The 26,715-nt window shown below is 38.1% G+C and overlaps 1 protein-coding gene across 4 annotated transcripts in view; it reads right to left on the bottom strand.

Annotated features, from left to right (window-relative positions):
* Positions 1-1,794: 1,794 nt before the first annotated feature.
* The window catches only part of AFTPH (aftiphilin), a 47,145-nt gene continuing 22,224 nt past the window's right edge, over positions 1,795-26,715 (bottom strand). For 2 of the 4 annotated variants that reach the window (XM_048060748.2, XM_048060747.2), the window contains 8 exons: positions 24,265-24,416; positions 23,635-23,761; positions 23,254-23,310; positions 20,869-20,991; positions 14,255-14,315; positions 12,472-12,555; positions 8,428-8,551; positions 1,795-3,004 (listed from right to left, as the gene is read on the bottom strand). In XM_048060748.2, the coding sequence (XP_047916705.1) occupies positions 2,860-3,004; positions 8,428-8,551; positions 12,472-12,555; positions 14,255-14,315; positions 20,869-20,991; positions 23,254-23,310; positions 23,635-23,761; positions 24,265-24,416 (873 nt within the window). In that variant the 3' untranslated portion in view covers positions 1,795-2,859. The remainder of the gene's footprint in view (positions 3,005-8,427; positions 8,552-12,471; positions 12,556-14,254; positions 14,316-20,868; positions 20,992-23,253; positions 23,311-23,634; positions 23,762-24,264; positions 24,417-26,715) is intronic. The other 2 variants (XM_048060749.2, XR_007162113.2) reach the window with 2 other exon arrangements.

The raw sequence follows: 26,715 nt of genomic DNA, 5'->3' as shown, positions 1-26,715 counted from the left end.
CATCCCATAATCAACAAGGAAGGAGGGGGACTGAGGAGACAAAAATCAACACTACCTTTTTTCAGGCAAGCGGCATCCATCTCGGACGGTTGAATTTAGATGGAAGATCGATGTCTTTCAGCAGAGGGAAGGTCTGTGGGACGTAGCTTTTTATTTTTCATTTTTGGCAGAAAACAATATTAAAACCCCATAAACACACTCTAGGCAGTGCCAGGCTTCACACAGCGTCAGATCGGTCCATCAGTCACACCCGAAATCGCCTCTTCCCCCTGCCATTCCTTCCCCCTCCCCCAGTTACTGCGGGCCACCAGTACAGCACTCGGAGACTGGGAAGACAAATGGGCAGCTGCCTCTAGAGGCAATTGTGAGGAGTCTAAAGATCAACTTGCAGCTGGCACTTCCACCCCCACCTCTCCTTAATACTTCAGTCCACTCCCTGCCAGACAGGGATCATGAGTCAGCTCCTAACCATATTCTCCTGGAAACAATGGCTCTAGCTCCATAGTGCTGCAGCTACACCGCTGCTCCGGCTCCGAGGGACGCACGGCAGCTCTGAAAACAAAAAGGCCGATTTTAACCTACAGCAGCCGAGCACCAGAACTGAACGATATAATAAGCATGCACTAGAGAATACGATGCTAAAACCCAGGAGATTAGCAAAGCAAATTTCGAGGTGAAACAGGCATGAAGTCAGTGCTGTAATAAAAATTTGCTGAAGCAAATGCCCTTTTTTTGGGGGGTGGGGGGGGGTGGGATTTGAGGTAAAGCGGCTGGCTTTTGCATAAACCTTTTCAACTATAAAAGGGTGTAGTTTTATACAAGAGCATTGTACGCCGCGTCACTAATTGGAGGGCAAAGGAACTGGTTTAGCCTTTACAAATTAACTTTATCACAAGCAAAGGAGCTGCTCTCTCAGCTCTGAGTGGCCACCACTCACTGAGACTCACTCCTGCTTTCACACAGGTGGCACTCCGTCCTGCACTAACCTCTTGGGGACATTGGAGAGGGCTCCCTAGAAGGAAAAAGTTTGCAAGAACTTTGGTCCTTTGGTCCTTACAAAGTTTTCAGCTTCTCAGCCACTATCGTCAAACTCAGAGTAACTTTTCTGCCCCAAGGGCTGTCAGACAATAAAGAATTCAAAGAAAAGGTAAGAAATGCAACGGAGATTTCTCAGAACTAGATGTCAGCTGAGGAACTGGTGGTGATTAGGGAACATTTCAAGAGCTGAATACATACAGAAGGTTGGATACATCAATAGAGTCTATACCCACACAAAGAGCCCTCAAGGAGCGTCAGCACCCAGAGCATGCCTTACCTGCAGACTTTCTACTCTGAATAGTCCAGGATATCCTCTGACGAGAAGTTGCTGAAAGAGCTACAGGGCAAGCTAACACGTTAGGAAACTTGCTACATTTACATTTCTTAATTCTAGCTAAGAAATACGTAAAACCAACTGGCCCTTCGCACCTCACCTGACTTCCTGTTTCTCATGCATCAGTACTGCCCGTTACTTTGAAGAAGTCTCTAACCCAAAACACGAACACGTCTTGAGCCACAGTGCCCTGTAAGTTGGAGGCCAAACCAGAAGACTGCACCATAACATATTCAAGGAGACAGGACAATAAAGAGAAGTCTGCTTCTCCTTCTGCAGGACCCTGACAGGTGTGTCTTGTGAGACTGTGCGGCACAGATTAGAAGGTTCTACTGTTAATGCAGTGCATCAATTTTGCTGTCAACAGAAACATGAATAATTTATACATCCCATATAAAAAGACAGCAGACTATATACATATATATCTTTTAAATTATTTTATTTTGTGTAAGCTAAAAGGAAATTTACACACTTAAATCTCAAAAGACCTTGGGCATGCACATTGACCTTTTTAGAGGTTCTTCTACATAGCTCTCTTTTTTCCATAGGAATTTCCCCGAACATTTACAACCCATAGTTTTTACTGTATATACAGCCTAAAACCATAGCAATCTATGATTATGTCATTTTACACTGTGCAAAATCAAACATAGGAATAGTGGTACAACAAAACATAAAAATTTTTAACAGATAAATTTCATTGTAAAGACATTCATATAGTTTTGGTCCTTCTTTTCCAAATCAAACCGATTAAAAGCAGATGACCTTCTAATGACCCCCAAATCAAGTGTTTAGACAGTGATCCATAACTGGAACAAGAAGTTACTGACAGCATACCTTTCAAAAGGCTATATAGTGACAAAGCCATACTACTGAAGTTTAAGAACATAAAAATTGATCAGCCAACCAATCAACCAGGGGGAGGGGAGATGGGAGAAGGAAAGAAAAAACACATCTTAAGCTTGTTAAAACAGAAAAGAAATCATTGGGTTTTAAAAAACAATAACTGAAAACCCACAATGTAACTTTCTTTTTTTTTTTTTTTTTCCAGCAAAAAGTATTTTAATATATGCAGGAAAGAAAAAGACGCTCAATGCAATCTGAAAACCTTTAAAGGGGACTTCACATATTGTGAAAATTGACGTCTTCATTATGTGTTTCTAGGATTTTTTTTTTTAAACTTTTTAAAGTTTTGTAAGAAGGACACCACCAGTGTATTTCACAAAGACATAAATGTATATACCCCAGCACAACAAAAAGAATAGATCTTCAAAAAGATTTACCCCCAATTATTTACATTTTTCTCTAATATAAATTTAGGACTCCAGTATGTAAATAAATATACATAACTATGTATACCTTTCTAGTGCTGCTTACCAACAAATCATCTGAACTTGATTTTTTTTTTAATTAAAGCAAGATTGCTTTTTATGACCCCCAGAGGGAAGGAAAAAAAAATCAATAGAAAACGTCCAATTCACATCACTTTAGTCTACCTTTTCTTGGCAGCTTGTCGAAGGTGTTAATGTGGCTGGGAACATCAACACCTTGGCATGCATGAAAGTTAAGTCAGGAAGGCTAGAAATCACCTTGGCAGCCTCTTCACTAAGATGTTCTTCCTTTTTAGGCTTCCTGTTGAGAAGAAAAGAAAAAAGTGCATTAATCCAGTACCTGATATCCCTTGGATCACTGAAAGAATCACTGATTGAAGCAGTGTTCTGTCACTTTGTCTCCCACTGACAAGCACTTCTGTAAGCTATTTGAAGCTAGTCTAATGTTATAATACCTACCTGCCTAACAACAAAATGTTAACACGGGAAGTCAGCAAAACGTTCCTGAATATTGTTACAATAAGGAAAAAAAATGTCTATTCAGATGCTAATTTACCACAGGGTGGGGAGCAAGTTCCAGTGTGCCATTCTGGGACTATTCACTTGAAGAAACAACCAGACTCCAGGACTCCAGACTCATATTTTAGGGTTAAGACAATAGGAACATTTCTTTTAAGCTACCTAAGTTCAGTACAATCTTTCAATATAAAATTGAAATATTTTGAAAGGACATTAAGAAGTTCCTAACTTACTCCTTTAATAAATAAATATGGGTACTTATGCTGTATTTCCGACACAACTACACTCAGATTATATACCATACTACTCTACTTCATGATCCACAAGCCCCTTTCCCCCTCCAAGGTCTCATCATCATCAGAAGGTAGTTCACTGTTGGCAGCTAACTCTCTTTGAAGTGAACGAGGTTGTGTATCCATAATGATGCTCACAGCAGTTTGGGAACCACAGGTATTTACTTCGCCTTTTGCATTATTCACAAGAATTACTGAGCACAAATGAATACAGAGGTCTGAATCCCACGTTGCTTGGTTCTCACTGTTATGCAAGAAACTCACATTTCCTAAGCAAAATGAAGGCTGGCTCAGACTGCTACAGAAGTTCCCCTCTCCTGCCTCCTCGGTGCTTTATCTTGAAGAATCCTGGCTATTACTAGAGAAAACGAATACTCCATCAAATGTTATTCCAGCTCCAAAAAGGCACCTGCTACACCCTGCAATAACATTAGAAATCCTAGCTAAATAAGCTCTCCCATTATGGGGCAAAACACTGAGACAAAAGGCTAGAAACAAACGACTTTTCCATACAGCATTTCAGAAATTTTCTTTTTACACCTTATCTTAGCTATAAACTTTAAACTGTACCCATGAGAGGGCAATCACCACTTCAATCACGAAGCAGCATATATTTATATGTCTTTTTCGTCAGCACACATCAGGTTTGTTCCCTGAGCTAATGAGAGACCAGGAAAAAGCAAGGAGCTACGTGTTTGCTTCAGCAGCAGTCTCAGAATTTCTTGGCTAAGGGGGACAAAAAAACGCCGAGTTAAACTCATCCTTGACATCAGTGATCATTGTGTTGACACTGAGCTATCAGTTTTGTTTGCTACTTGAAATCTCCACTTGATGAAAGATCTCTAGATGAGGCAGTATAGATACTAAATCTGACTTTCCCTTGCTAGAATAGCAATATTTTCTTTTCTCTGCTGCAGTGGAATTTCATGAGCCACTGACTAGGCACATTACCAAATTCTGGAGGATAAACAAAGCTGTGTGCTGGATTTACTGAAGGAAGAAGCAGAGAGCCAATATGTGCCTCCCTCTCTAACAGCTTCACAGTCACCACTGTGTGCACTTGAAGGACTATCTCTGAGCTGTTGAAATGTGGTTGTCACCCACCACTGCGTTATCAGTATCTGGTGCACTATTAGTAATCACTTACCACAAGCCTCTTACGGTACAAACTCCTGGTGATCAAGGACTTATAGCTAACAAAGGAGTATTTGACAGAGGAAGCCAAAGGAAGAGGGCTGACTCAGAGATCTGCATTAAAAGGAGTTCCTGCAATTGTAATCAGGCACTGAGATGGAGCTCACACACTCCTTGCTATTTATATGCCTCTTCCTCCTCTGCTCAACTGTGTCATGCGGAGAAATGGCACTGCTGGGTCCCAGAGGCAGCGCTGCACTTTATTTGGTGTTCATATGGAGGACCTTTATCACAGGGCAACGCTCTTGCTGTCCTAACCAGTGTCTGCAACATCGCCGCAGAATATGCATGCCAGTGAGCACAGTCAGATGTGAATCTCGCTCGATTACTGAATGCTCCCCTCCTGGTTGGAGGCCCTTCGCAGTAATTTATCTACTTCACGTGCTCTGCAAAAAGTACCAGTGAAGGACAGGCTAACACACTTACATAGCAAACATTATTTAACTATGATCAAGTCACAGCTATGGATCCAACCACTTGCCAAAGCTCAAAACTTTTTTTTTTTCCTTTAAATCGTCTTAGTGCAGAGAGAGGAGGAGATTGGCTAAGGTCTCCACTCTTCAACAGAAAGGGGTAGGCTTATCCAAAAAATAATAAAACTGGATGCTTCAAGTACCCCTTCTGGATAACAGAGCAGTCAACACCTTCAGTAGCAAACATCTCCAGGGCAACCCTGAACAATTACTCATTAGCTCTCTATAAACTTAAAAGACAAAGTATCATCATCATCACTGCAGACTGGTTTTGCATCAACTTCATTCAGGTTTTAAAACTACCTTCTACAAAACACTTTACCCCCATCCACCTCTTCTCTTACACTAGGTTACATTTCCTCCCAAGACAGAGAACAGAGGGAATACCTTTCCCCAAGCAATTATGCCAGTCCTTCTACCTGTTGGCATGATGTTTCCTTTTTAAAGGCACATTAACACCAAGCTGCAAGAAATTAGCCAAACTGACAGGCAGGAAAGATACTGGAAGAAGATTTTGCAAGAAATAGGGAATGCTTTGTAGATGTGTCGCTCACACCTAACTGTTCTGGTTTACATTCCAACCCCTTCCTGAAGCATTCAGCCTTTCAGGACTTCAGTGACCTCTCATGTTTGCAACAGTTTCTGAGGGTAACACCAAAAAGGCCAGGCTCTAATAGAAACAGTGATTAGAGAAAGGCGCTTTAAAAATTACTCTGTAATTAAGAGTTAGCCTGCTCCATCCAATGCTGCCCACAAGGAGTATTTCCAGTTTAAATGAGGGTTTCAGCCAGTTCTTGGAACAGTATCAGTGCTCTGCTTTTCTTCAGAAAGACAGCAGATAAACTTTTTATCTCTGCCAATTCTACAGAATTGGGCAAGGCTGCAGAGTGTCAGTGGAATGCTGCACTGGAGCACTGGCTTTCCATACTGCTACCTTCAAGGTCTCAGATTCGAGCTGGGAAGCTTCCCCTCCTCTGTTTGCAAGCAAAAGATGGAGGTATTTCAAACTGAGATGACTCTTCACATGGCTTTCCTACAGCTGAATAATGGTACTTTCCCTCTAAACTCTACCCTCAAAGCTCCTGAGTTCAGACAAGTTACAGGCAGATATGGGGTAGTTTTAGCACAACTAAGTAGCCATCAAAGTGGTGTTAAGCCACTGGCCACATCTTCTCCTGCCCATTTGTCAGGAATGGTTAAGTCTGTTTCCAAGCTACAGCATGCAGGTTGTCTTTGCTGAGCCGTCTGTACCCAGCCACTCCTATTTTAAAGATTTCAGTTCATTACAAATAATTTCAAAAGAAAAACAATTTTATTAGGAAAAAGCTAAGACACTGCAACATATTTAGTATACTGTTGAGACAAGACCTTATCTCTTTGAAGGTTTCTGCCTTGAAAAACTGAAAAGCAGACTGCTTTTATTTCATAGAGCACAAAATCAGAATAGATGAAAAACTCAATATAAAAAAATCAGATCTTCTTTAAAACAGCTAATCTGTGTGCATGTCTGAACTTAACTGGTAAGTCTGAGGTCTCCAGCCTCTCCCTACAGGCAGCTATATTCCTACAGCAGAGATATAGAACCTCTTCATATCACTAAGTAATACTCTCCAGAAGTGGGGAAAAACTTTGACATCTAAAGAGCTCCAACAGAGCAAATAAAAGTTTCAAGTGTGCTGTGGAAGCATTTAAAAAACAACCAAACAAAAAATCCCCACCCACACATCAAGAAAACAATACAGAAAATGAAGGTCAACATTCATTTAAGCAAAGCAGACTTCACTGCTCATTTGTAAAGAAAAAGCAAGCTAAGACATCTTAAAGGTCTGGCAAGCAAGGAGGCAGAAAGCTAAGAATGGAGATAAAGAAAATAATATACATTTGGAGTTTGGATGCCCTGCTGCAAATTTGTGGTTACTTTTAAACTAGATTTGGAATATATGACAAAGTTATTTCAACTGTTGATAAGTTTTCTATCTAGCTAGTAAAACTAACTTTTCTTTCCCACTAGCTTATCTTCAGAAGTATATATCCTCCATGGATAGAAAGACAGGCAATCCAAAAGCAGAGAAAAAAATCAGCACTGAGGTGTGGAGTTCCCTCTACTGGTTCTCTCTTGAAATTTCATGGAGTGTTGAGCTTTTTTTAATTCAGTGCTCACTTTGAATATTTTCACTGCAAGAAAACTAACACAATAGTTTTCTTAATGAAAGAACACAGTCTAAAAGAGCTATTTTTACTTATTTTAAGAAATCCTGTTATCTTCAATCATTACAAATCCCTACATATGATGCAATTCTTGTGTGTGTGTGTGTTTTAAGCGCTATGATGCACGGAAACCCATTTATTTAGCTATACAGTTAAGAATAAACCCTGAAGCTCGCTCAGAGTGAGGACATCTTACTGTTTATTAGCTGCAAAGTAACTACATTTATAAATATCTGCAAAATAGGCATGTACTTCCTCAGTGATAGGAGCACTTCACCCTGTGAGAATCGCTCAGCGATTCTTTAATGGGCACAACCACTAATTACATGTTAAGACAGTCCAGAATCCTACTGTTGAGATGAACGTTCAGAAAATAAACACAAAGAATAAAAGCGTAAACAGGGAAAGAATATTCTGTACCCAATTCAACAGGTCTGATTTCAAGGAAGACATTTGACTACTAAAGCCTTTATATAGACTCCCTATAGAACAAAATGCAGAAGAACCTTGAATGAGATCCACAAAGCAGAAAGGACATCCTAAACAAGCTACATTTTACCTCCTTAAAAAGTAACTTGCAATAGCAAAATGAATCTGATATTTGGTCACTGAAGTTTTGATGGATGTTAGAACTATATCCACATCTATGAATTATGTAGAGGACCTACAAGTACCTTCTGTCAAAGTCCTAACAGTTTGAATTATGAGGTTCAGCTTACCCTTCCATTGTTAGAAATCAGTTCTGTTCTTCAGAACATCTTATCTTTCAATCAAGTATTTGACTCCTGCTTTTAAAGTGACTTTTTTCTGTCAGCTGAAAAAATGTTTCCCATCTTACTTTAGAGTCTTGTGATCAAAATACGAACTATGGTAGTAAGAATTTTGTATTTGTAACATGCAACTTTCAGTTACATCTTAAATGTAAGCCTTTTGCTCATTCAAGAACTTCCGACCTGAAATGGCACACACATTCACTCCTCTCATTTTGCCTCGCCTTTGATAGGGAGGTGGGTAAAAGCACAATAAACTTTATTTACCTTGTAGACGTGCTTGCCTTCTCTACTGTGGACATGAGTCTTGCAAATGCATCGGTCACTCTGTTGCTTGCATTGGAAGTTTCCAGTTTTGAGGTTGTCAATTCATACAACTCAGGATCCACACCTTATAGTATAAAATGATAATCAGTGATGGTTGGAGACAAGTACAGCCATAATTAGCCACAGACCAACTTGCTAGAGACTGTTTTCTGTAAACATCTGAATCATTTAAAGTTTCAAGATACATGAAAAGAACATGACAGAACATGTCCGCGTTTCTAAAACAGCGTCCTCTCTCCCCACCCTTTTCAGCAGCTTTTTAGTTGTATTACAAAGCGCACACACCTTGGATCAAGTCTGGCATACAAGGTCTCAGTCTAAGAGTAAACAAATAATTTGATTTTACCTTTTAGAGCAAAATACTTGTAAAAAGTCAGTTTGGTTAAAGCGGATTGTTTCAATTGCTTCAGCTCAACTGTTTCTATTAAAAGAGTGCTGATGGTTGACAGCAGCCAACTCTGAGGTTATACACGACATTGGCATGCGTTATAGCAAGTGTAGTATCTTGCTTTTCACAAGAGGTTCACACAAGTAGAATAGCACTAAAAAAGTTACACAATCATATTTATAATGCTACCAAAATCTTCAGTCTGTGCTTCCTTTTCTCTCTCATTCATCTACAAAGCATCAAGTATCTGGAGGTTTCGGCCTTGATTTCAAAGCTTCAGATGTCTTAGGTCAGATACTGAATTCTGACATTACATATGTTGCAAATCGATCTCAAGTTTTATCAGCAGAGGTCATTCTGAAAACAATAGAAACTTGCCTGACCCCTGCCCTCCCTAGATAGAGGCGAAATTCTAACTCTTTAATATCGAGCATCATATCTCAGTAGGGATACGTATCTCAGTAAGGATACTAGCTCTAAAACTTCCAGATAGCAAACACTTTAAGAAGTGTCTAGAAAGCAGAATTATTAAAACATACCAAGACTAATATAGCACATTTTGGTGCTCATAAGCATTTTAAATTGGTGATATTCCTTCAGTTACATTTTCATCTATTTTATGCTTCATGTTTTTAAAATGAAGTGTACATATATGCATCATCCACAGTTATAACTAACTTTCAAAAACAGTGTAGGATTTGGGCAGAAACATCTTGTTTTTTTAGACATCTGCATTCTAAAAAAGTGTAATGCTGATGTCAGCTGGTTTGGACAACACAGAAACATTTCGTACACCACTGCAGAACAACCTCTGCAAACACTTGGACACAACAGTCCCCTGTAGCTACCTAGCATAAAAACAGTATTTGTAGCCTTGTATGTTGATGATTGTACTCAGTCTACTTGCTTGGATTCAAGACATTTTTAGAAGTACTCCTGAGGTATGAAGCGGTAACTAAATTGGAAAAATTCCTGTGCCTACTGTCCTTCCTTCTCCAACCAATATTTGTAGTACTGTGCACACAAAGAGATGAGGCTAATAATCCTTGTGATTGCTTTGCACGAGCTCTTCTCAAGTAGTGTCTTGACCACTTGTTATTTCTGCAAAAGTTAAATACTCCTTCATTGTTAGGAAGCTAAGCCAACCAAAAAGTAAAATTAAGAAAATAATCTGGTTAAGCTGTGGGGGCAGAGGGGAGGATTTCCTCCATTTAATATGGAGCTTATTAGAAATTAATTAGCTCTCCTTTCAACCTACACGTTTTAGTCTGGATTTTCAAAACAAATTTCATCCAGTTTCATGCAAAACATCAAAATATGTACTGTACTGAGACCAGTATACCATGACTTTAAGTACTGTCAGATGTTTACAGAACTTGGAAACAGGAAAACGCCCAACTATTCCATAAAATATCCACTTTCAAACAGGGAGAAGAAGACTCGAAGAAATACACTTTGACTTGCAGAAGCCCGCGAAATCCCATTAAGGTAAAAATTGTAAGACTAAATGAAACAAGGAGTTCTTTGACGTGCAACTCTGCAACAGGCATTAAATGCAACCTTGTAAATTACATCATTCAGATATTCACATTTATGGTCCTGAATTCATTTTCATTGTAACGTGATGTCACTGCTCAGTTTACTGTTCTGTTAGACACCTTTTGCTCAGCTACATTTATGTTAAGCTACCAACATGAAAAATAAAACAGAGTAAATCTGTGGGAACATACTAGAAATGAGTAACTCCCTGTTCATGACATAGAGGGTAAATTTTTATACGTTATTTTGGCTACTGATTAGATCAGACTGAGAAGAATAAACCATAGACCTACAGTAAGTAAAGCTAAGGTCTTCAGGGAAAGAACAAACTTCTACTACTAATGAAAAGGTTTATTTTTAAGCCAAAAGATTTAACAATTGGTCTTTTTTTTTTTTTTTCCCTTTTCCATTTTAAATAAGAGTTGCATATTCTCCATTTTATTCAAATTATCAGAGAATAGCTAAGGAAAGCACTGCAAAACCTTAATGAGATATTAAGGGAAAGTTAGCCAACCAAACCCCACACAAAGCTCCTAAACACACACACGCAAACACATGAGCTGCAAGCCAAGAAACAAATGACTTTCCCAGAAACAAGTCAGGAGGAAAGAAAAGCAAAAACTTAAAACAGGCACTACAGGGGATATGAGGGGAAGGTGATGATACCTGTACTTGATGAAACAACAACAGGAGAAAAAAAAAGAAAAAGTGCAATAAAAGGCTAACAGAGTATCCCTCCAGTAACCACGTCAAGTGTGCAAAACAGCAGGATAAAGGAACGTACCCGACTGCACAAGCAGCACATGTACTGGGCACTGGTGCCAATATGTTAATAGATTTTCACGTACTTCTCAAAGAATCTCTAAGACTTGAGAATCTTGAATTTGCTACCTGTCGCTTTCTTTACAAATCTGCTATCTTTCACCTATATAAGGATATTTCTCAAGATTGGGGAAAAAACACATTTGTATTGGGATGACATAAAATTGCCTTCAATGATCAAATTGCAAAACTGAAAAAGCAGGTTTTTAAAAACAACAAAAAGATACAACTCTAATTGTAAGCACTTCTTTAAAATACAGGAAAGCCCCAAATCTCTTAAAAATTTGTTTCTTAAATTAAAGTAATTAAGATGCAAAAAGACCATTCCTATGAAGAAAGTGATTATCGTGGCTTCCCAACTGACGCCAGGCATTGTATTGAAAGAATATTTGCCTTATCTGCTTAGACTATGCACTGGGATAAATCCCCAAAGTGTTCCCTCAAGTTCCTGAAGAAATTTATTCGAAGTGTAGGTTTTCACAAGCTCCCACAAAATACTCAAAGCATGTCAAAACCATATGATAAATGAATTCAATTACTTTCACATTTTTTTCAAAGGAGAAAGTGGTATTTTCATCTCCTTTTAAAGTTGCAGATAAAATGCTTTAGTTCTATAATTAACATTCATGAACTAACGCCCCCCAAACATGCAACTATCCTTATTTTCTATGATGAATGCCGTTAAAACACTTTTTTCACCTTATCATTAATATTCACACAAAGAAAAAACTTACAGTCTACTGGTAGAAGAAAATACCAGCTGGGTTGTGATACGGTAAGGCCCATAGCTTTATATTGACACACCTTCCAAATAACATTCACAATCGTATAATGTGGAGACACTCATTTAAAAGAGAGGGAATAAGCCTGATATTTTATTTTATTTTTATTTTGGGGGGAATAGTCACATCTGCAGCTTTTTCAGTTAAGTGCTTAGAAAAGTTAACTTTCAATATCTCTCATTTGAAAAAAGTGTTTTAACATCTTCATTGCAAGAGCAAAAGAGCCATTCCTTAAACATGACAATACAGAGCTGACAGTACCTTTTAAATACTTCGCACTTGATACAAAACATCAGAAAACAGAATACAGATTAAAGGAAAAATGCAGTAGAAAGACATCTTAGAGAAACACAATGTAAAACTTCTCCTTGTTTATAGGAAAGTCAAGTGATGTGCTCATGCTTTTAGTAAGTTGTTATAATACTACAGTTGTGGTTTTAACACTCTGCTGACCTGGGATTGTGGTGGTGCTGCTAGAGCTACTGTCATCCACGGGCCCAAAGAAATCAAGGTTCAGAAGAGTGGAACCTCCACTAGCTTGAAATTCAGTGACCGTGTTGGTAGGCAGCCATATAGAAGGTAAGCCAAGGGAGGGGTTTATGTGTAAAAAGGGGTAAGACACACACTTGAACATGCAAGTTATAATTAGTACTCAGTACACAATTTAAAAATCGACATGAAAACATTGCTTACAGTATTAATTTGTACCTTCTAAAATGTTAACAACTTAATTCAGTGCACATTTCCTCATGTACAATGCAGCAAGGAAATCAACACTAGTAACTTCAAAATAGAAATATTTATTTCAATCTAAAAACGAAAGAGAACCAGCAAGACCCAGAGAGAAAGATGTAATCAATTAAAGGGAAACAATATATATGTCAATTGATAATTAGAATATAGTGGGCTTTTTCTCCCCTCAATGAAATGGAAAGTCATTATTTCGTCAGGAAGACTTAGCAGGTCCTCAGATAGCAAAGAATCTCAATCCTCCCCCCCCCCCCGAAAAAAAATACCAAAAAACACCGTTGAAGTTTCATATATTAGCTTTAAGCAATTGATTATCATTATCTTAAAACAACGTGAACACGTGGTAACAGACGCCACTGTTATATCCAGTTCCTCACTGGTAAATTATACTGTTCCCCTTTAGTACTAAAACAGAAATCAAACCAAGATACATTTTAAAGGAGTTGCTTGTTAAAAAGAAAGCACGATGATTTGACTGAAGTAATAAGACACCAGACAACAGCAAAAGAGTCCATCCAGGCTTTCCTTCAACACCATGATATCACTATCCAAACTGTTATATCCTACATGTTCTGAAACAACACCATGAGGCAACACCAAAGCAGTAGGAGATGCAGATTCTTTTAGCCTGCTTTTGAACAACTTATGCATTAATTGTTAGCAGGCTCCTCTTAAAGGTATAATTTTCTTTACAGGTCTCTAGCCTGTCATTCAAACAAGTTTCCAAAACTTGTTTTATTTCCTTTGAATAAACTTACATATTTCTGAGACTGGAGGTGATGGAACAACTCTTTGCTATTAAAATAGACTTAGGTGAAGGGTCTTTTAAGTGATAACTATATACATTTGCGGATACAAATAACTTTGTAGCTACCTCTTCAATAAATTAGCTCTAATTAACTACTATTGAGTGTAAGCAAAAGTGGTAACAGATGATGTCACATTTTTGAAATATAAAATTATCTGTAAATCTGAAAACTTCCAGGTCAAGAAGTACATCTTTTGCAAACAGTTTGTGGTTAAAATATTGTGCTTTGAAGTAGCCACTATACACAAGTTTTTCATTCAAAGGATGTCTAAAGAGACACTTCATTGGTGAAAAATACTTTTACAAAGTATAACTCATCACTCTAAAATGTTCATTTATTCAGAGTTTCATTATAACCTGCAGTTATTTATAATGAAGTGCTAATATTGCCACTGTGTCATTAGAATATGGGATGACTCTAAAATAATACTTAACTTGGTATTTTTCAGACGACATGATATTTCACGTAGAGGTACAGTTAATCAGAAAGAAAGCCTGAATTTCCAAAGTTAGGAGTAAGAAATAAATATTATATATATTTATATATGTATATATATGTATGTGTGTGTGTATATATATATATATTTAAAAAAATAAATCAGCAGATAGATGTTTGTCTGAACTTTGTAGCTTTCTTATCTCTAGCTCTGGTGCTAGAGGCTCTACGGAGAGACGTACCATCTAAAGGGTTAGTAAGGCCACTGCTACTCCAGTCAAACTGGACAGGTGGTAGAGATTCCTAGAGTTGAAAAGTCAGAAATCAGATTTTATAGTCAGTACAGGTTACAACAATGCAAAGCAGTTCAAACAACAGATTCTTTAGCATCTAAATACTAAAAAGACAAATGAATGAGCAAGCCTCAACTTTTGCGAGGGGCATATTTTTGTAATATGCACTAACAACCTGAAGGAGATTTGTTTTACTACTAAATTCTCAACAGTACAGATTAGGTAACTCAAAAAGGATTTGCAAATTAACTAAATCATATTAATTGGATAAAACCATTAAGGCATAGTTGCAAAGTAATATTAGTTTCACAGAAGATGAGGCATTTTGCATAAAAAGTTGTGTATATGCGATTTAGAGGGCCATTTTAGAATAGGGTTATTAGTGAAAGCCATCTATACATTCATGCTTTGACCTGATTATATACAAAGCCAGTTATTTACCATAAAAATACCCCATGATTCTTTTTCTTTCTTTTATTGGAGGGGTTTTAAGAGACAGAATCCCTACACATGAACGACAAACTATTCAAAAATAAATTCTCATATAAAAAAAAAAATCCTGTGATTTATTATCCTGTAATGATTAAATCAAGTATCTAAACAAACCACTGGTAAGATGAACAAGAGGAATATGGAAACACTGACTCCTTCTGGGAGTCCATCCTTTTCATTTCCTCTTGTTCAGTCTTCTGCACGCGCGCACACACACATGTGAATCAAACAAGCAGCAGAGACCATGTTTTACAAGGAATGTCTGTTCAGGGGTAGCATAACGTGCAAGTGCTGTCCTCCTGTATTCTCAGAAGATAAACCAATAGGACAGTATCAGAAATGTCTGAGATAAGCAGTAATAATGCACTTTAGTGCAAAAAAGGTTGAAAAAGATGCACCTTCAATTTCACAAGTTTGATACAACTAAAAAATATATATATACACTTGTGGAAGAAAAGCAACTGAAGTTCTCCCCAACATTATTTAAAACGCATCACTAGTTGTCGAGCTTTCAGTGGCTGAGACATACCTTATGTTTGCTTTTGGAGAAAGTTGGGTTATTTATTTTACTTTTAAAACCTAAAAGCATGAAATAATATTCAGATTCATGAATCAAGACTGTAAAAACCTGAGCTAGCTTTGTACAATTAAGCTAACTGTAAAAGGCTTTTGTTAGGGGATTGATATTCACAGAAAGAAAAATAAAGGGAGCTGAAGACTTCTGTATTTACTTATAGTAAAAGCCTTGCCTAGAAAAATCTTTCCTACTTAATGACTTGGAAATATTTCCAGTACCAAGGAACACAACTAGAACAGTATTCACTCAGTGGAGTTTAAGGAGCTGATGCTACATTTTTTGCTTTGCTTTGGTAATGAAATTACTGGCACTGAGATGACTTGGATGGAAAAATTATATTACCAGCGTGAAAGCTAAACCTGATGAAGTAATGATCACTATGATCAGCAGCTTGTTTAAAGTTTGGCACACTAAAAATATATTAACATTAAAAGGAGTTAAAAAAATAAAAAATAAAAGGGAAAAATGGAAGCTAGTACGATAGTCTAGAAGTTTTCTGCAGGGAACAAAATGAAATCAGAGGGAAACAAAGTTCCTCCCTACCAACCCTCAGTTACTGGGGAACACCCACTTCATTTTGTGTCAAAAGATGAGTCAGGACTGATGAGTCCTGGTGAGGCTGAGACAAAGTAGTATGCAAAAGGTGGTGCCAATGGCTGGCTAGGCTTTTCCCTTTAATGATTACAAGATTCTCAGACTTGCTGAGGAGGGGGGCAAAAGATGCAATGAATTCTTCCTAAAATGTTGGGGAAAAAAAAAAAAAAAGATATCTGACTCTAAATCAGCAGCTATACTACATACATTATTCTGTTCCATGGGATGAGGCTATTCTGCTGACTTAAACTGCTTGTAAAAAAGGGGGTGGCAAGGAAATCAGACCTCATCCATACAGGATGTTGGCACGCCCTGGTCCTTTCATCAGCAAGCAAAGTGAAAGGGAAGGGCAGAAACAAAAGCCAATTAAACAGAAAGGAAAAGTTTTCGGTTCCTAATGTCCTTGGCCCTAAGAAAACTACCTATACTGGGACACCTGAACACAGCACTGAAATCTCAGATAATGGAAACATGCCCTGCAAATGGGAATATACTGTTTTGTCTTTCGGAGACTGCAAGGTTGCTAGACTACTGCACCTACAACCATTATTTTAACAATATGTTTTAAAGAAAAGCACCCAAGCTAGAAGAATATTAAGATTCAAGGCAATCTGCTCTCACTCCTCCCTCCATATTATATTACGGGACATGGTACAGAAATGAAAAAGTATACTCAACTGCCAGAGTATTAGTCTGAATGTTAAGGAAATAAGGAAAGAGAATACTAAAAAGCCTGCTGGCTTTACTGCATCGTATTTCAGTTGATGAAAGCAAGACACGTTTTTCACATGGCAGTTTTAGAATGGCATTATGCAAGATTTTTTTCTAATTCAAAAGATTAAAATGTAAGTGTTCGCCTCCGTGCCAATTGTTATCCAGGAAAACTAATTTCTACTCCCCTCCAAAAAAGGGAAGTATTTTGCTGTCTTAAAGCTAAGGGAAAAAATAGGAAGGCTTGTAATACACATATATTACAAATGTTTAAATAGATCCCACAAATGAGCACCATAAACATGACTCTCAGAAAAAGGTTTACACAGACGTAACTCATACATTTCATTGTGTGTAGACATTGGCAAAATTACAAGAGCTCTAAAATTCACTTTTCCTCAGACACCACCTTTAAGTGACTTTGTTGCAACTAACAGAATAGTATGTCCTATAATATCTCTTACCTGCAGGTTTCTCTCTGTCAAAACTATATATGTTCTTGGATCTTTCTCATATGTATAACTGGAGAGCAGTTCCATGATGGAGCCTTTGGCTGGTGGCCAATAACATGGTAGTTTGCATCTGTCATTGTTAGGAGTCCTGATGGTCCCTTATGTAATTAAAAGTGTTTTTAAAGACTGTCACCCCATGGGGTTTAATTAAGGTTCAGTCCCTAATACCCAGCAAGTGTAAGATGCGTATTCTGTTATAACATGATCTGTAATTCAGGAGCTTACATGTGTGCAGATGTACTGTAATAGGCATCTGCAGAAAAGAATTGCTGGTAATTCTCTTCCGGAAAGCTCTGGGTTACTGCAGTTTTCTATTCCAATATTAAGCTTAAGCAAAACTAAACAGATAAGAAACTGCAAAGTTATCCTGTGTGCTGAGATTACCACTAGGTTCTATCAGAGTCCCAAACAGAGAGAAGAGGATGCTTTGAAGTAATAGCAAAAAAGCAGAAACACCTAGACAACTTTTTGCTAGAAAGTCAATGAGAAGATAAATAAACTTCAACACTACATTAACCATAGAGCAGTATCAAATTAAGAGAAATCAGGCAACATTAAGCCCAGACAGCAACCTTTTTGACAAACATCAGAATATATTTTAGTTGCACTGCCTGAAGACAGTCATGGCCCACTACAGCACATGCTGTAAAACAGAAGAGAAAGGTACCTGTCTCTGGGGTTTCACAATCAATGGTTGCCTATTGGAGCAGCCATTCTTACTCCTCAGGCGTCTTGATAAAGCCATGCTCTTACGTAAAGAGCAAAGTAATCAGGGGATTATTTCATATTCTGTTTGCTGTCTTAGAGTTAGGAGCACAGGCAAACAGAGAAATAAAAATCTCTGATTGTCAAGATAAACAAGAGATCAAACAAAAAATTAAGACACTAACTTCAAATACAAAACCCAGTAAGTCTGCAAGTCACCTATATGCAAAAGAAGGTGATAGATCAGTCAGTACCTTAACCTCACTGAGAGGAGAAATCATTTCCAAAATACAAAACGTTGTCCTTGCAACTTAAATTGCACAGACAGGAATTTGCCCACTGTATTTCCTTAACCTATCCAACCCATTAAGATTCTCTGCAGGGAATGAATCCAAAACATACAGGATTTGTATAATAATAACTATGAGAGATTATTGCAGCTGATTTGCTTCTTTTTTCCCCTCAATCTTTTGATTTATAATGTTCTCCTTTTCAAATCTCTGCATGCTTTCCTCCATTCGCCTACAAACAAAATCTAAGAAGGTATTTCTGTGCTTCTACAAATGCTCTTCCCACTCCCACTTCTGCATCATGACAATCTTTCTTCCAAAATCTTATTCCATCAGAAGAAGTCATACACACAGCCACTGATCTGTATACAAGTCCCATAAGTGCCAGGCTTTCAACAAAGGAGAACTCTTCTCCTTTCCTAGGCAAAGCACAGGAATATTTTAACCAGGGCCTCTCCTTCCAACGAGGCAGCCAATATTATAAAGTTTCTGAATACAAGAAGGACCCATCATCATTCCTCCACCAAAAATGAAGGAATTTGGAAGTTTCACCCAACTGATGTGTGATTATTTTGTTAAGCTTAAAGATACATACAGTTGTACCTAAATTACCTGTGTTTAGAATAAGAAGTTTCAGGGTCCACTAAAACTGCCTATTATATTTCCATTGCACATTAATGTTTAAAGCACAATTTGTAATGCAATGTTCAGAAAAGTGAGGGCATATCTTCTCAATACCGCTAAAATCCAGGATATTCCTAAGAGGCAGTCTGCACAATGTGAAGCAAAGCTGATTTTCCCAAAAGCAAGCAGAAGCCACCAAGCATTAACAGAAGATAATGCCAAGAAAGAAAAAAGGTCTCTGAGGCATACAGCTGATTGTCCATGCCCAGAAACTTAATGTCACTTAACTGTGGCCTCTTAGAGCTCTAACCTTTAAGAATGCTAATTCATCACCCTCCCCCCCCCCCCTTTTTTTTTCAGTATTCGTCTTTTTGGGAAAAAAATATAAATTCAAGCGAGCAATGCAGACAGCTACCATGGAAGCTTCTTACACATATTCACAGGGCTGCAACTACTGAACTGAGATGGCCTTGTCAGAACAGCAAGCTAGGGGACCAGATAATCAAAGTGTGACAAGGAATTGGATAGTCTGCTACAGGAGCACCCAGAAGTACAAAATACTCATAACTAGAGGGGATGAAAAAAAAAAAAAAAAAGAGACTTTGATAAGTAGGGGGTCTTATTTTCAGCACTCATCACTAGGACTGCCAGGCAACTGAGAAAATAGCATATGTCAGAGATGCTGCTAGCTTAGGCTCTTGCAGCTCTCTACAACACAAGATTTAATATGTCTCCTGATGTAGGAAGACAGAACCTTGAACTCTGCAGAAAGCCAGTGAAATTTTCCTACTCTATTCACATACAGAAGTTACACAATGATTTCTTCAGCTCAGACTGGTTGCAGTAATCATTGTTACCTTTTCTAATATCCAGTTCAGCAGCTCAGTTCCACTACAGGATTTGTGAGAAGCAGTATATATAGGAAGTGTCACCAAACACGTACATCACTATATAAAACAGCCTCAGTTCTGAGCCTACTGACATACTGCTCTTCCACAATGGAAAAAAAAAAAAGCTTGGATACAAGCATGTCAGTTACAGCTCTGCACTATAGGAGAGCAAATAGTGCAAGGTAATTGCTATACTCAGAAGTACCCAGCATTTATGTTAGGTATAGCAAGCACAAGGATAATTCATTCTGGAATGCCTTCAGTCAGAAGTACAGACAGTTACCAAATGCTGGGCAAATTAAACAAGACCTGTGCTAAGGAGGGACGCAGCTGACTGAATACATGCCAAGTACCTTGCTAGTGACACTGAAAATTAAATGCTTCTGCATATCCTCCTAGCTAGCTGCCAACCAGACACACTGCAACACACATGACATATAAATGGTCTTCTAACACCAGAAAAACAAAAACAACAAAACAGAATTCAGAGAATTCAAAAGCTCACTTCTAAGCTACTCTGAACTCACTTTATATCAGGCTTAGAAGACAGAAGCCAGAGAAGCAACTTAGAGCTGTTCAATGAATAATCATTCATGAAAATCTGGCATGAAAGGCCAGCAGAACTCAGAAAATCAAAAAATCAGTCATTTATGCTTGCAATGATTGTACCCAGAATCTCTTTCCAGGCAATTGGGCTGCTTTTTATATTACTCTGAAAGAAAAAGTAAAGGGAAAATGAAAAAGAACATGAACAATATACCTGTGAATATAATAGTTTAAGACAACAATAACAACAAAAAAACACCTGAAAACCCAAAACCAAACAAGCACTGCCAAACAGGCAGAATGACTTCCTACAATAAGCTTCAGAAAAAGCAAACTTAAAAAACCTTTAGTGTAGAAGTCCTTCCTCTGACTAGTTGCTATGTACCAGTACATATCATCAGGACTCTTAAATGCTGGCCACCAACCGCTACAGTCTTATCATGAGGACTCCCTTCCAGTCACACATGAAGAGTAGATCCAACAACAAGAGTTCAATCTGACAAAAGGAACACCTGCCCTTTACATACAGGTGCCGTTGAATACAGATATTTAAAAAATGAAGGAAGAAGCAAGGCATCCCATTATTTCCCTCATTCATTCTTTCTCCCTCTGTAATTTTTACCTGGAACTGATCGGATGTACACGTGTTCATCTCTGGTGATACAGGAGGTGTCTGTCCTATGGAAGCTATTTTTTCTGCTGCAGATATCGGTTTCAGAGGTTCCTTGGTAGGTTCTAACATACCCTAAAAAATAATAATGAATAATAGTAAAATCAAATGCATGCATGTACAAACACATGTATATCTATTCCAAGAAGTGCATACACCAGAAGAGAGTAAACACAGTACTAGGTAGTGCTATCCCCAGCTAGGGCCTTGAGGGTAACCATATACTACTGGAATATTTTCAGTGAGGGGTCAGAAAGAAGTGGGGCAAGGTAAGAGAGAATTAGCTCGTTCCTTAGGTTTTCATAGAGCCTAAAAAATGTTTGAGCCAATAACTGAAACCCAAGTGCCTAGCTGGAGTTTGCTTTCAACTTTCAACAAAGCAGTTTCAGCTGGAAGGAACGGTTACTTGCTAAGGTGATGTCTTCTCCCCATCGTGTACAGACTATTCCAGAAACATCAAATGGCCCATTGGAAAGGTGCAAATGTATTCAATCCATTTCATCAATTAAGTAATTCAGAAGAAACATGTCAAATTATCAGTTTGCGGAATGATACCACAAACAGTAATTACTGACATGAAAATAATGTATTAAGAAAATAATTAAAACATTTTTCATTTTAAACAAACTGTTCAAAGTTAAAATAGTGCTACAAAAGATGTCAGAAATCTCTGATGTCCCTGAACGAAACGAAGGGTGAATACAGATCTACAGATAGATAAAAGTTTGCCCTAAGATAGGCAAACCAGCCCTGAACAATGAGGTATGAGAAAATAAAATTCCCAAATAAAACCACTGGATTTGTTATCAGAATATTTTAAAAACAATTTCAGGAAGTCAGCTAGCAAGATCAGCTGTCCCACAAGCGTTTCCGTACCACGTTAGGGGAGCTTGGAATTTAACCACCAATTAAATCAATTCTTTCAGACAGCAGAGAAACACTTGAAGCAGCGTGGCAACAGAAAGCATCAAGCCACTTTACTTGTAACATCATCTCTATCCAGCTTATTGTGTGCTTAAGCATACAGACAATTTAGGAGATAATTAATCAGCAACAACAATCTGTTGCAAAAAAAGGAATTGCACATGTCACATACAAACACAGTCACAAATACCTTACAGGAAGAAAACAGCAGTTGCTATGAGATGTGTTATTTCCCTGTTTAACAGAACACCATGCCTAAATCCAAAGAAGTGCATGAGCTGACCTGGATACATCAGAAAACAACTGCTCTAGAAACTGACTACAGGAGTCACTCTATGAAATTAACCTACAGATTAAATTACATTAAGCCAAAGGAAACTGTAAGTCTTTTATTGTAAATTTGTGAATGACTGTATTAAAAAGTATATGTGTGTGTATATAATCATATATGCTCTTTTCTGGGAATATAATATATTCCAGAAATTATACATTATATAGGCTGTTCTGCTCAGACTAGCAAAAAAAAGGCACATCTTATCTTCTGAATATTTTTACTACTATAGATATTGCACAAACTGAAATGCCATGCAGGAATTGCAGCATGTTGACTTAGGTGAAAATGGTTATCTTACTACACTAGGTTATTTGGCATTCCTTCACAGTCTACACAAATCTAAATTGTGCTTGCTATTTTTATTTAGCTCTTGGGGCAATAAAACAATACCGTCTATAAAATACTTTTTGTATGCATAAACAGCCTAACGGCTTGGGGGCAGGGTGGGGAGGCAGGCAGGGAATAGAAAAGGGAAGGAGTGGAGCAGGTAGAAAAGGACAAAGGGAAAAACCTTATTCTAGAGGAATTGGGGTTCTCAGGGACGACAGACTTCATCCCTGCAGAACTTTGTTGTCTATGTATACATGTGTATACACACACAGAACCAAACATACGCATACACGGGTCATTTATTAACATGCCAGTAACAGTGCAAAGCATGACTAAGCTTCTCTTTTGATGTGGGGATATTGAGATGCAATCAAGTTATTAATAGTCTGTCAGAGAAACAGCTGCACGGAGAGGAATGCTCCACAGATCTGAGAAAACTTCCTACATGCAAGTTATGGAATAGTATAGCTACCTAGCTGTTCTTAACCTTCCCTTGAAGCATCTGGTCTTAGAGCCAGGGTCTCCCACTGTTGCTATGAATTGATGTTTTGATTCATTTTGACGTTCCTTCATCATTTCTGACAACTAGATAGTGTATTTCACGATTCTTTTGTGCAGTATCAACTCATGCCTAAACCTTAGCTGAACTTAGAAAGATATATTTCATTATACTTGGTGCTTAATGCCACTTCATACATTTCGTTATACGATGTTATGGGAACCATAATAAAAAAAATAACAAAGCTTACCAGTCCTGCTGCATACATGGGTACTATAACAGGCTGTTTCTTGTTGCCTGTAAAGAGCTGATAAAACAACAAAAACATTTACTTAGGAGGTTCTGTCATACTGTTTCAGTGATGATAGTATAACATCAATGTTATAAAACTTTTGTAAGATTAGTGTCAAAGAATAACTACTACGTTAAACACAACGGTTAAAAATAATATAACTTTTAATATTAACAAGGCCTATAAAAATGTTAAGTTGTAAGACAGTATGTCACAAAATACATGTTTAGTGCAGCTATGCAATTAAGAGAGAAGCATTCATACAAGAACACTTCAACCTAATTCTATGTTCAAAGCAGCTCCATTATTTAGAAAAGTGAGTTTTATTGACAGACTCACAATATTCCTGGTGTCGATTCCCAAGGAGCACAAAAGCTTTTTGTTGCTGTGGGAGCCGCCCCACTGGTATCGCAGTCCATAGGCATCGTGGATATCCTGCAGCTCTGTCCACACGTCCATCAGCTCCCTATACAACCCATCATAAATCAAGTCATCAGCAGGAATAACAACTTAGCAGCTTTGAACTTTTATTCTAATTTTTAATACAAGCATCTTATTATACATTCCAATTAAACTTACACCCGAACACGACACTCAGGGGAACCAAAATTGCACAGTGTTCTCAGAACAATTATACTTCAGACGTCTAATAGGAAAATGATGTCCACAGCAGGCAGAACAAGGCCTACTTAGGCTTCACGCATTCACACGAATAAATATAGCGATTTCCAGCAAGTGTAACTAATAAGCCATATTCTGATTAACTAACTCAGACATCACTTAGAAGATGAGATGCTGCTGACTAAGTGAAATACCCCTGGTGCATGTAGTCATTGAAAACAACCGTTTGGCTAGATAGCTTTTACTTGATAGCTTTTTGAAATACTTGACGCAAACAACTCCTTCTAACTTCCCAAAGAAGACATGTTTCTATCTCATTTCAAGTTAGTTGCGTTAGTGGTTTCTTACCCAGTATTTGCTACAGTCTCCTCAGTTGTCATCTGCTTTTCACCTGCTTCCAGCAAATGATTCAAGGAAATTATTTCTTCTTCAATTTCAAGAACAGGCATGGAAGGAAAACAGACTTCAAATATTCGTTCCAGACGACCTAGTAATGTTGTCTATGTCAAAGAGAAAGATATTTACATCAAGTTTTCTTAACTGTTCTAAAGAAAGTGAGTCTGAAATTACAAAATTAAGATGGAAAGCAATAGGTAGTTGATACAAAGCTTCACTTACCTCAAGATATAGAGCTGTCAGAGGATCGCAAAACTTTTTATAAGCACCAAATACAGGCTGTTAGTTACTGAGAAAGAGTAAGGATCTTACCTTCTGCAAACTGAGTTCTTACAGAAGTTCTTAACATTTCTTAGAGTCACTCTTTGTTACATATTAGCATAAAAGATATGCAAGAAGGGTTAAGCTGTATTTACTTAAGATATGTTAAAGGCTCCAGTTCTACACATCCTAAGGGTTTTACTGAACACATTTTTGCTACTAAATGTTATCTGAAGTACAAACTGAAAACAGTTTTCATTCCACTTAAGAATGCACTTCAATCCAACCTTGATACAAAATGTTGATTCAGAAGACAGCTTCACTTGTTAAGATGTACACAGTTGAAGGCCTCAAAAACACTCTGCCTGGATGTGCAACAGGCTCACGTAGTGATCGTGACTTTGAAAATACTACATAAAAACATTTATAGTCCAAAGACTGAACGCTTCCTAAAAGAAAATACAAGCATCAGTAACTATGATGCAGAAAAACTGCAGTCTTCTGTTTGGTATAACGGTCAGGTATAGCACAGAAGAGCTAAGAAAAACACATTTGAACACTGTCACAAAGCATTTTTAAGATTTGTTTGGTTCACAACAGAGATAAATTCTCAAGAAAAGGAAAAAAAATTACTTGATGCCTTAATTTCTTGCCCCCAAACCTATTGATGTGTTTCTACACATTTGAAGCTGTTGAATATAATAAGAATTGCTTTCCTCCCAGCAGTTTGCCTTTCACATTCGCAACTCAGACAGTTGATGCTGGATGCTGCGACCATGCAGGGCTTAAAAGCCAGCCTTGGGAATGTTTCTATCCTGTCCAAGTAACTTACAGCAACAAAAAGCCCACTGAGTTTCATTTTAGCTGAGTAAGAAGCCTGCTAGATAGCAGCACAATTTGCACAACCACAACTTTATCATTGATTCTCTCATCTGACCTTCTTCCTGGTATCTTATGTTATAAACTCACGACGAGTACACAAAATATCCAGCACAAATACCCTGGAGTTTTGTGGAAGGGCTACAGATCTACGTTCCAGGGTTTTGAGAGACTAGGCAGGTTTTCCTGCTTGTCAAAGTATTCGCAACCAGGTCTCGATGTCACCATCACTTCGGCATCCCTTTGGCAAGAGGGAGCGTCAGGATCTAGAAAGGCAGAACTGTTCCCAATGCAGGAAATGTTTTCCCTGCTTTTCTCTCCACCAGCACCACGACCACCACAATTCGGTAGGATAAGGTCTCAGCATTATACAAAGCATGAATTGGTACTAGTGATGTGCAAACATTTTAATTCCTCAGCATGCAGTGGAGAATGCTCAAATTCATGAGACACTGGGTTTTGGCAGCTGGATTTAACATTAAGAATAAAAAAACAACATCCCACCTGCACAGAAAAACAAAACAAAACAAAACAAAACACACCTTTTCTGGCAAGCATAGTATGCTTTTTTCCTTTTCACATTCTTCCCTTAAATTTCTCTCTCCTCTCAGCTGCTTTCCCATACAGCCACAGAATTTCAGCTTCACTACAGCTCTATGAACTGTCCAGACAACAGATGTAGCACTCAAATGGAACACGTTTTTTCCACCCCAGTTCAACCAGTTAAAAACAGGTAACCAGCAATGTCTTATTTATTAAAAAGAGCCAATTGCAAGGTATGCTCTTAAGACTGAAACTAAACAATAAGTACATTAAAGAAGAGACTTAACAGAAGGACCTTAACCTCTCTTCTTGCTAGGATGCAAGCTTGGCACAAAACGAGGTTTCTCTCTCTAGTTTGGACTTCCTCAACAGGCACTTTTCCGATAATCTGCTGCCCTGCACACCGGGAAGCACCCAGCAGCTCCAATACCTGCTTTTCTACGGGGGAAAACGAAGAGAAACTGAGTAGGTGAAAATCCCGTGAGCATCCCGCAACATGTGCTAGTATACCTGTGCCAGCAGAGCCCTCCTGTGGAGACGCAGCATATTTCAGCAGCAACGCTAAATGTACAAACCCAAACCTCAGGCTGAGGTTTTGTGTTACAGCTGAAATGATTTAAGGTTCAGAGAAGCGAGGCTTGTGGGAGGAGGTTGTGTGTTTTAACTAGACCAACCGATACTGTTGGGACACACATTTAGGCACATGAAATATCTGTTTCA

The sequence above is a fragment of the Anser cygnoides genome, chromosome 3 (assembly GCF_040182565.1).
Source record: "Anser cygnoides isolate HZ-2024a breed goose chromosome 3, Taihu_goose_T2T_genome, whole genome shotgun sequence".
Lineage (NCBI taxonomy): Eukaryota > Metazoa > Chordata > Aves > Anseriformes > Anatidae > Anser > Anser cygnoides.
Note: the sequence above shows the minus strand (reverse complement) of the source record. Positions and strands in the feature narration are given on the sequence as shown.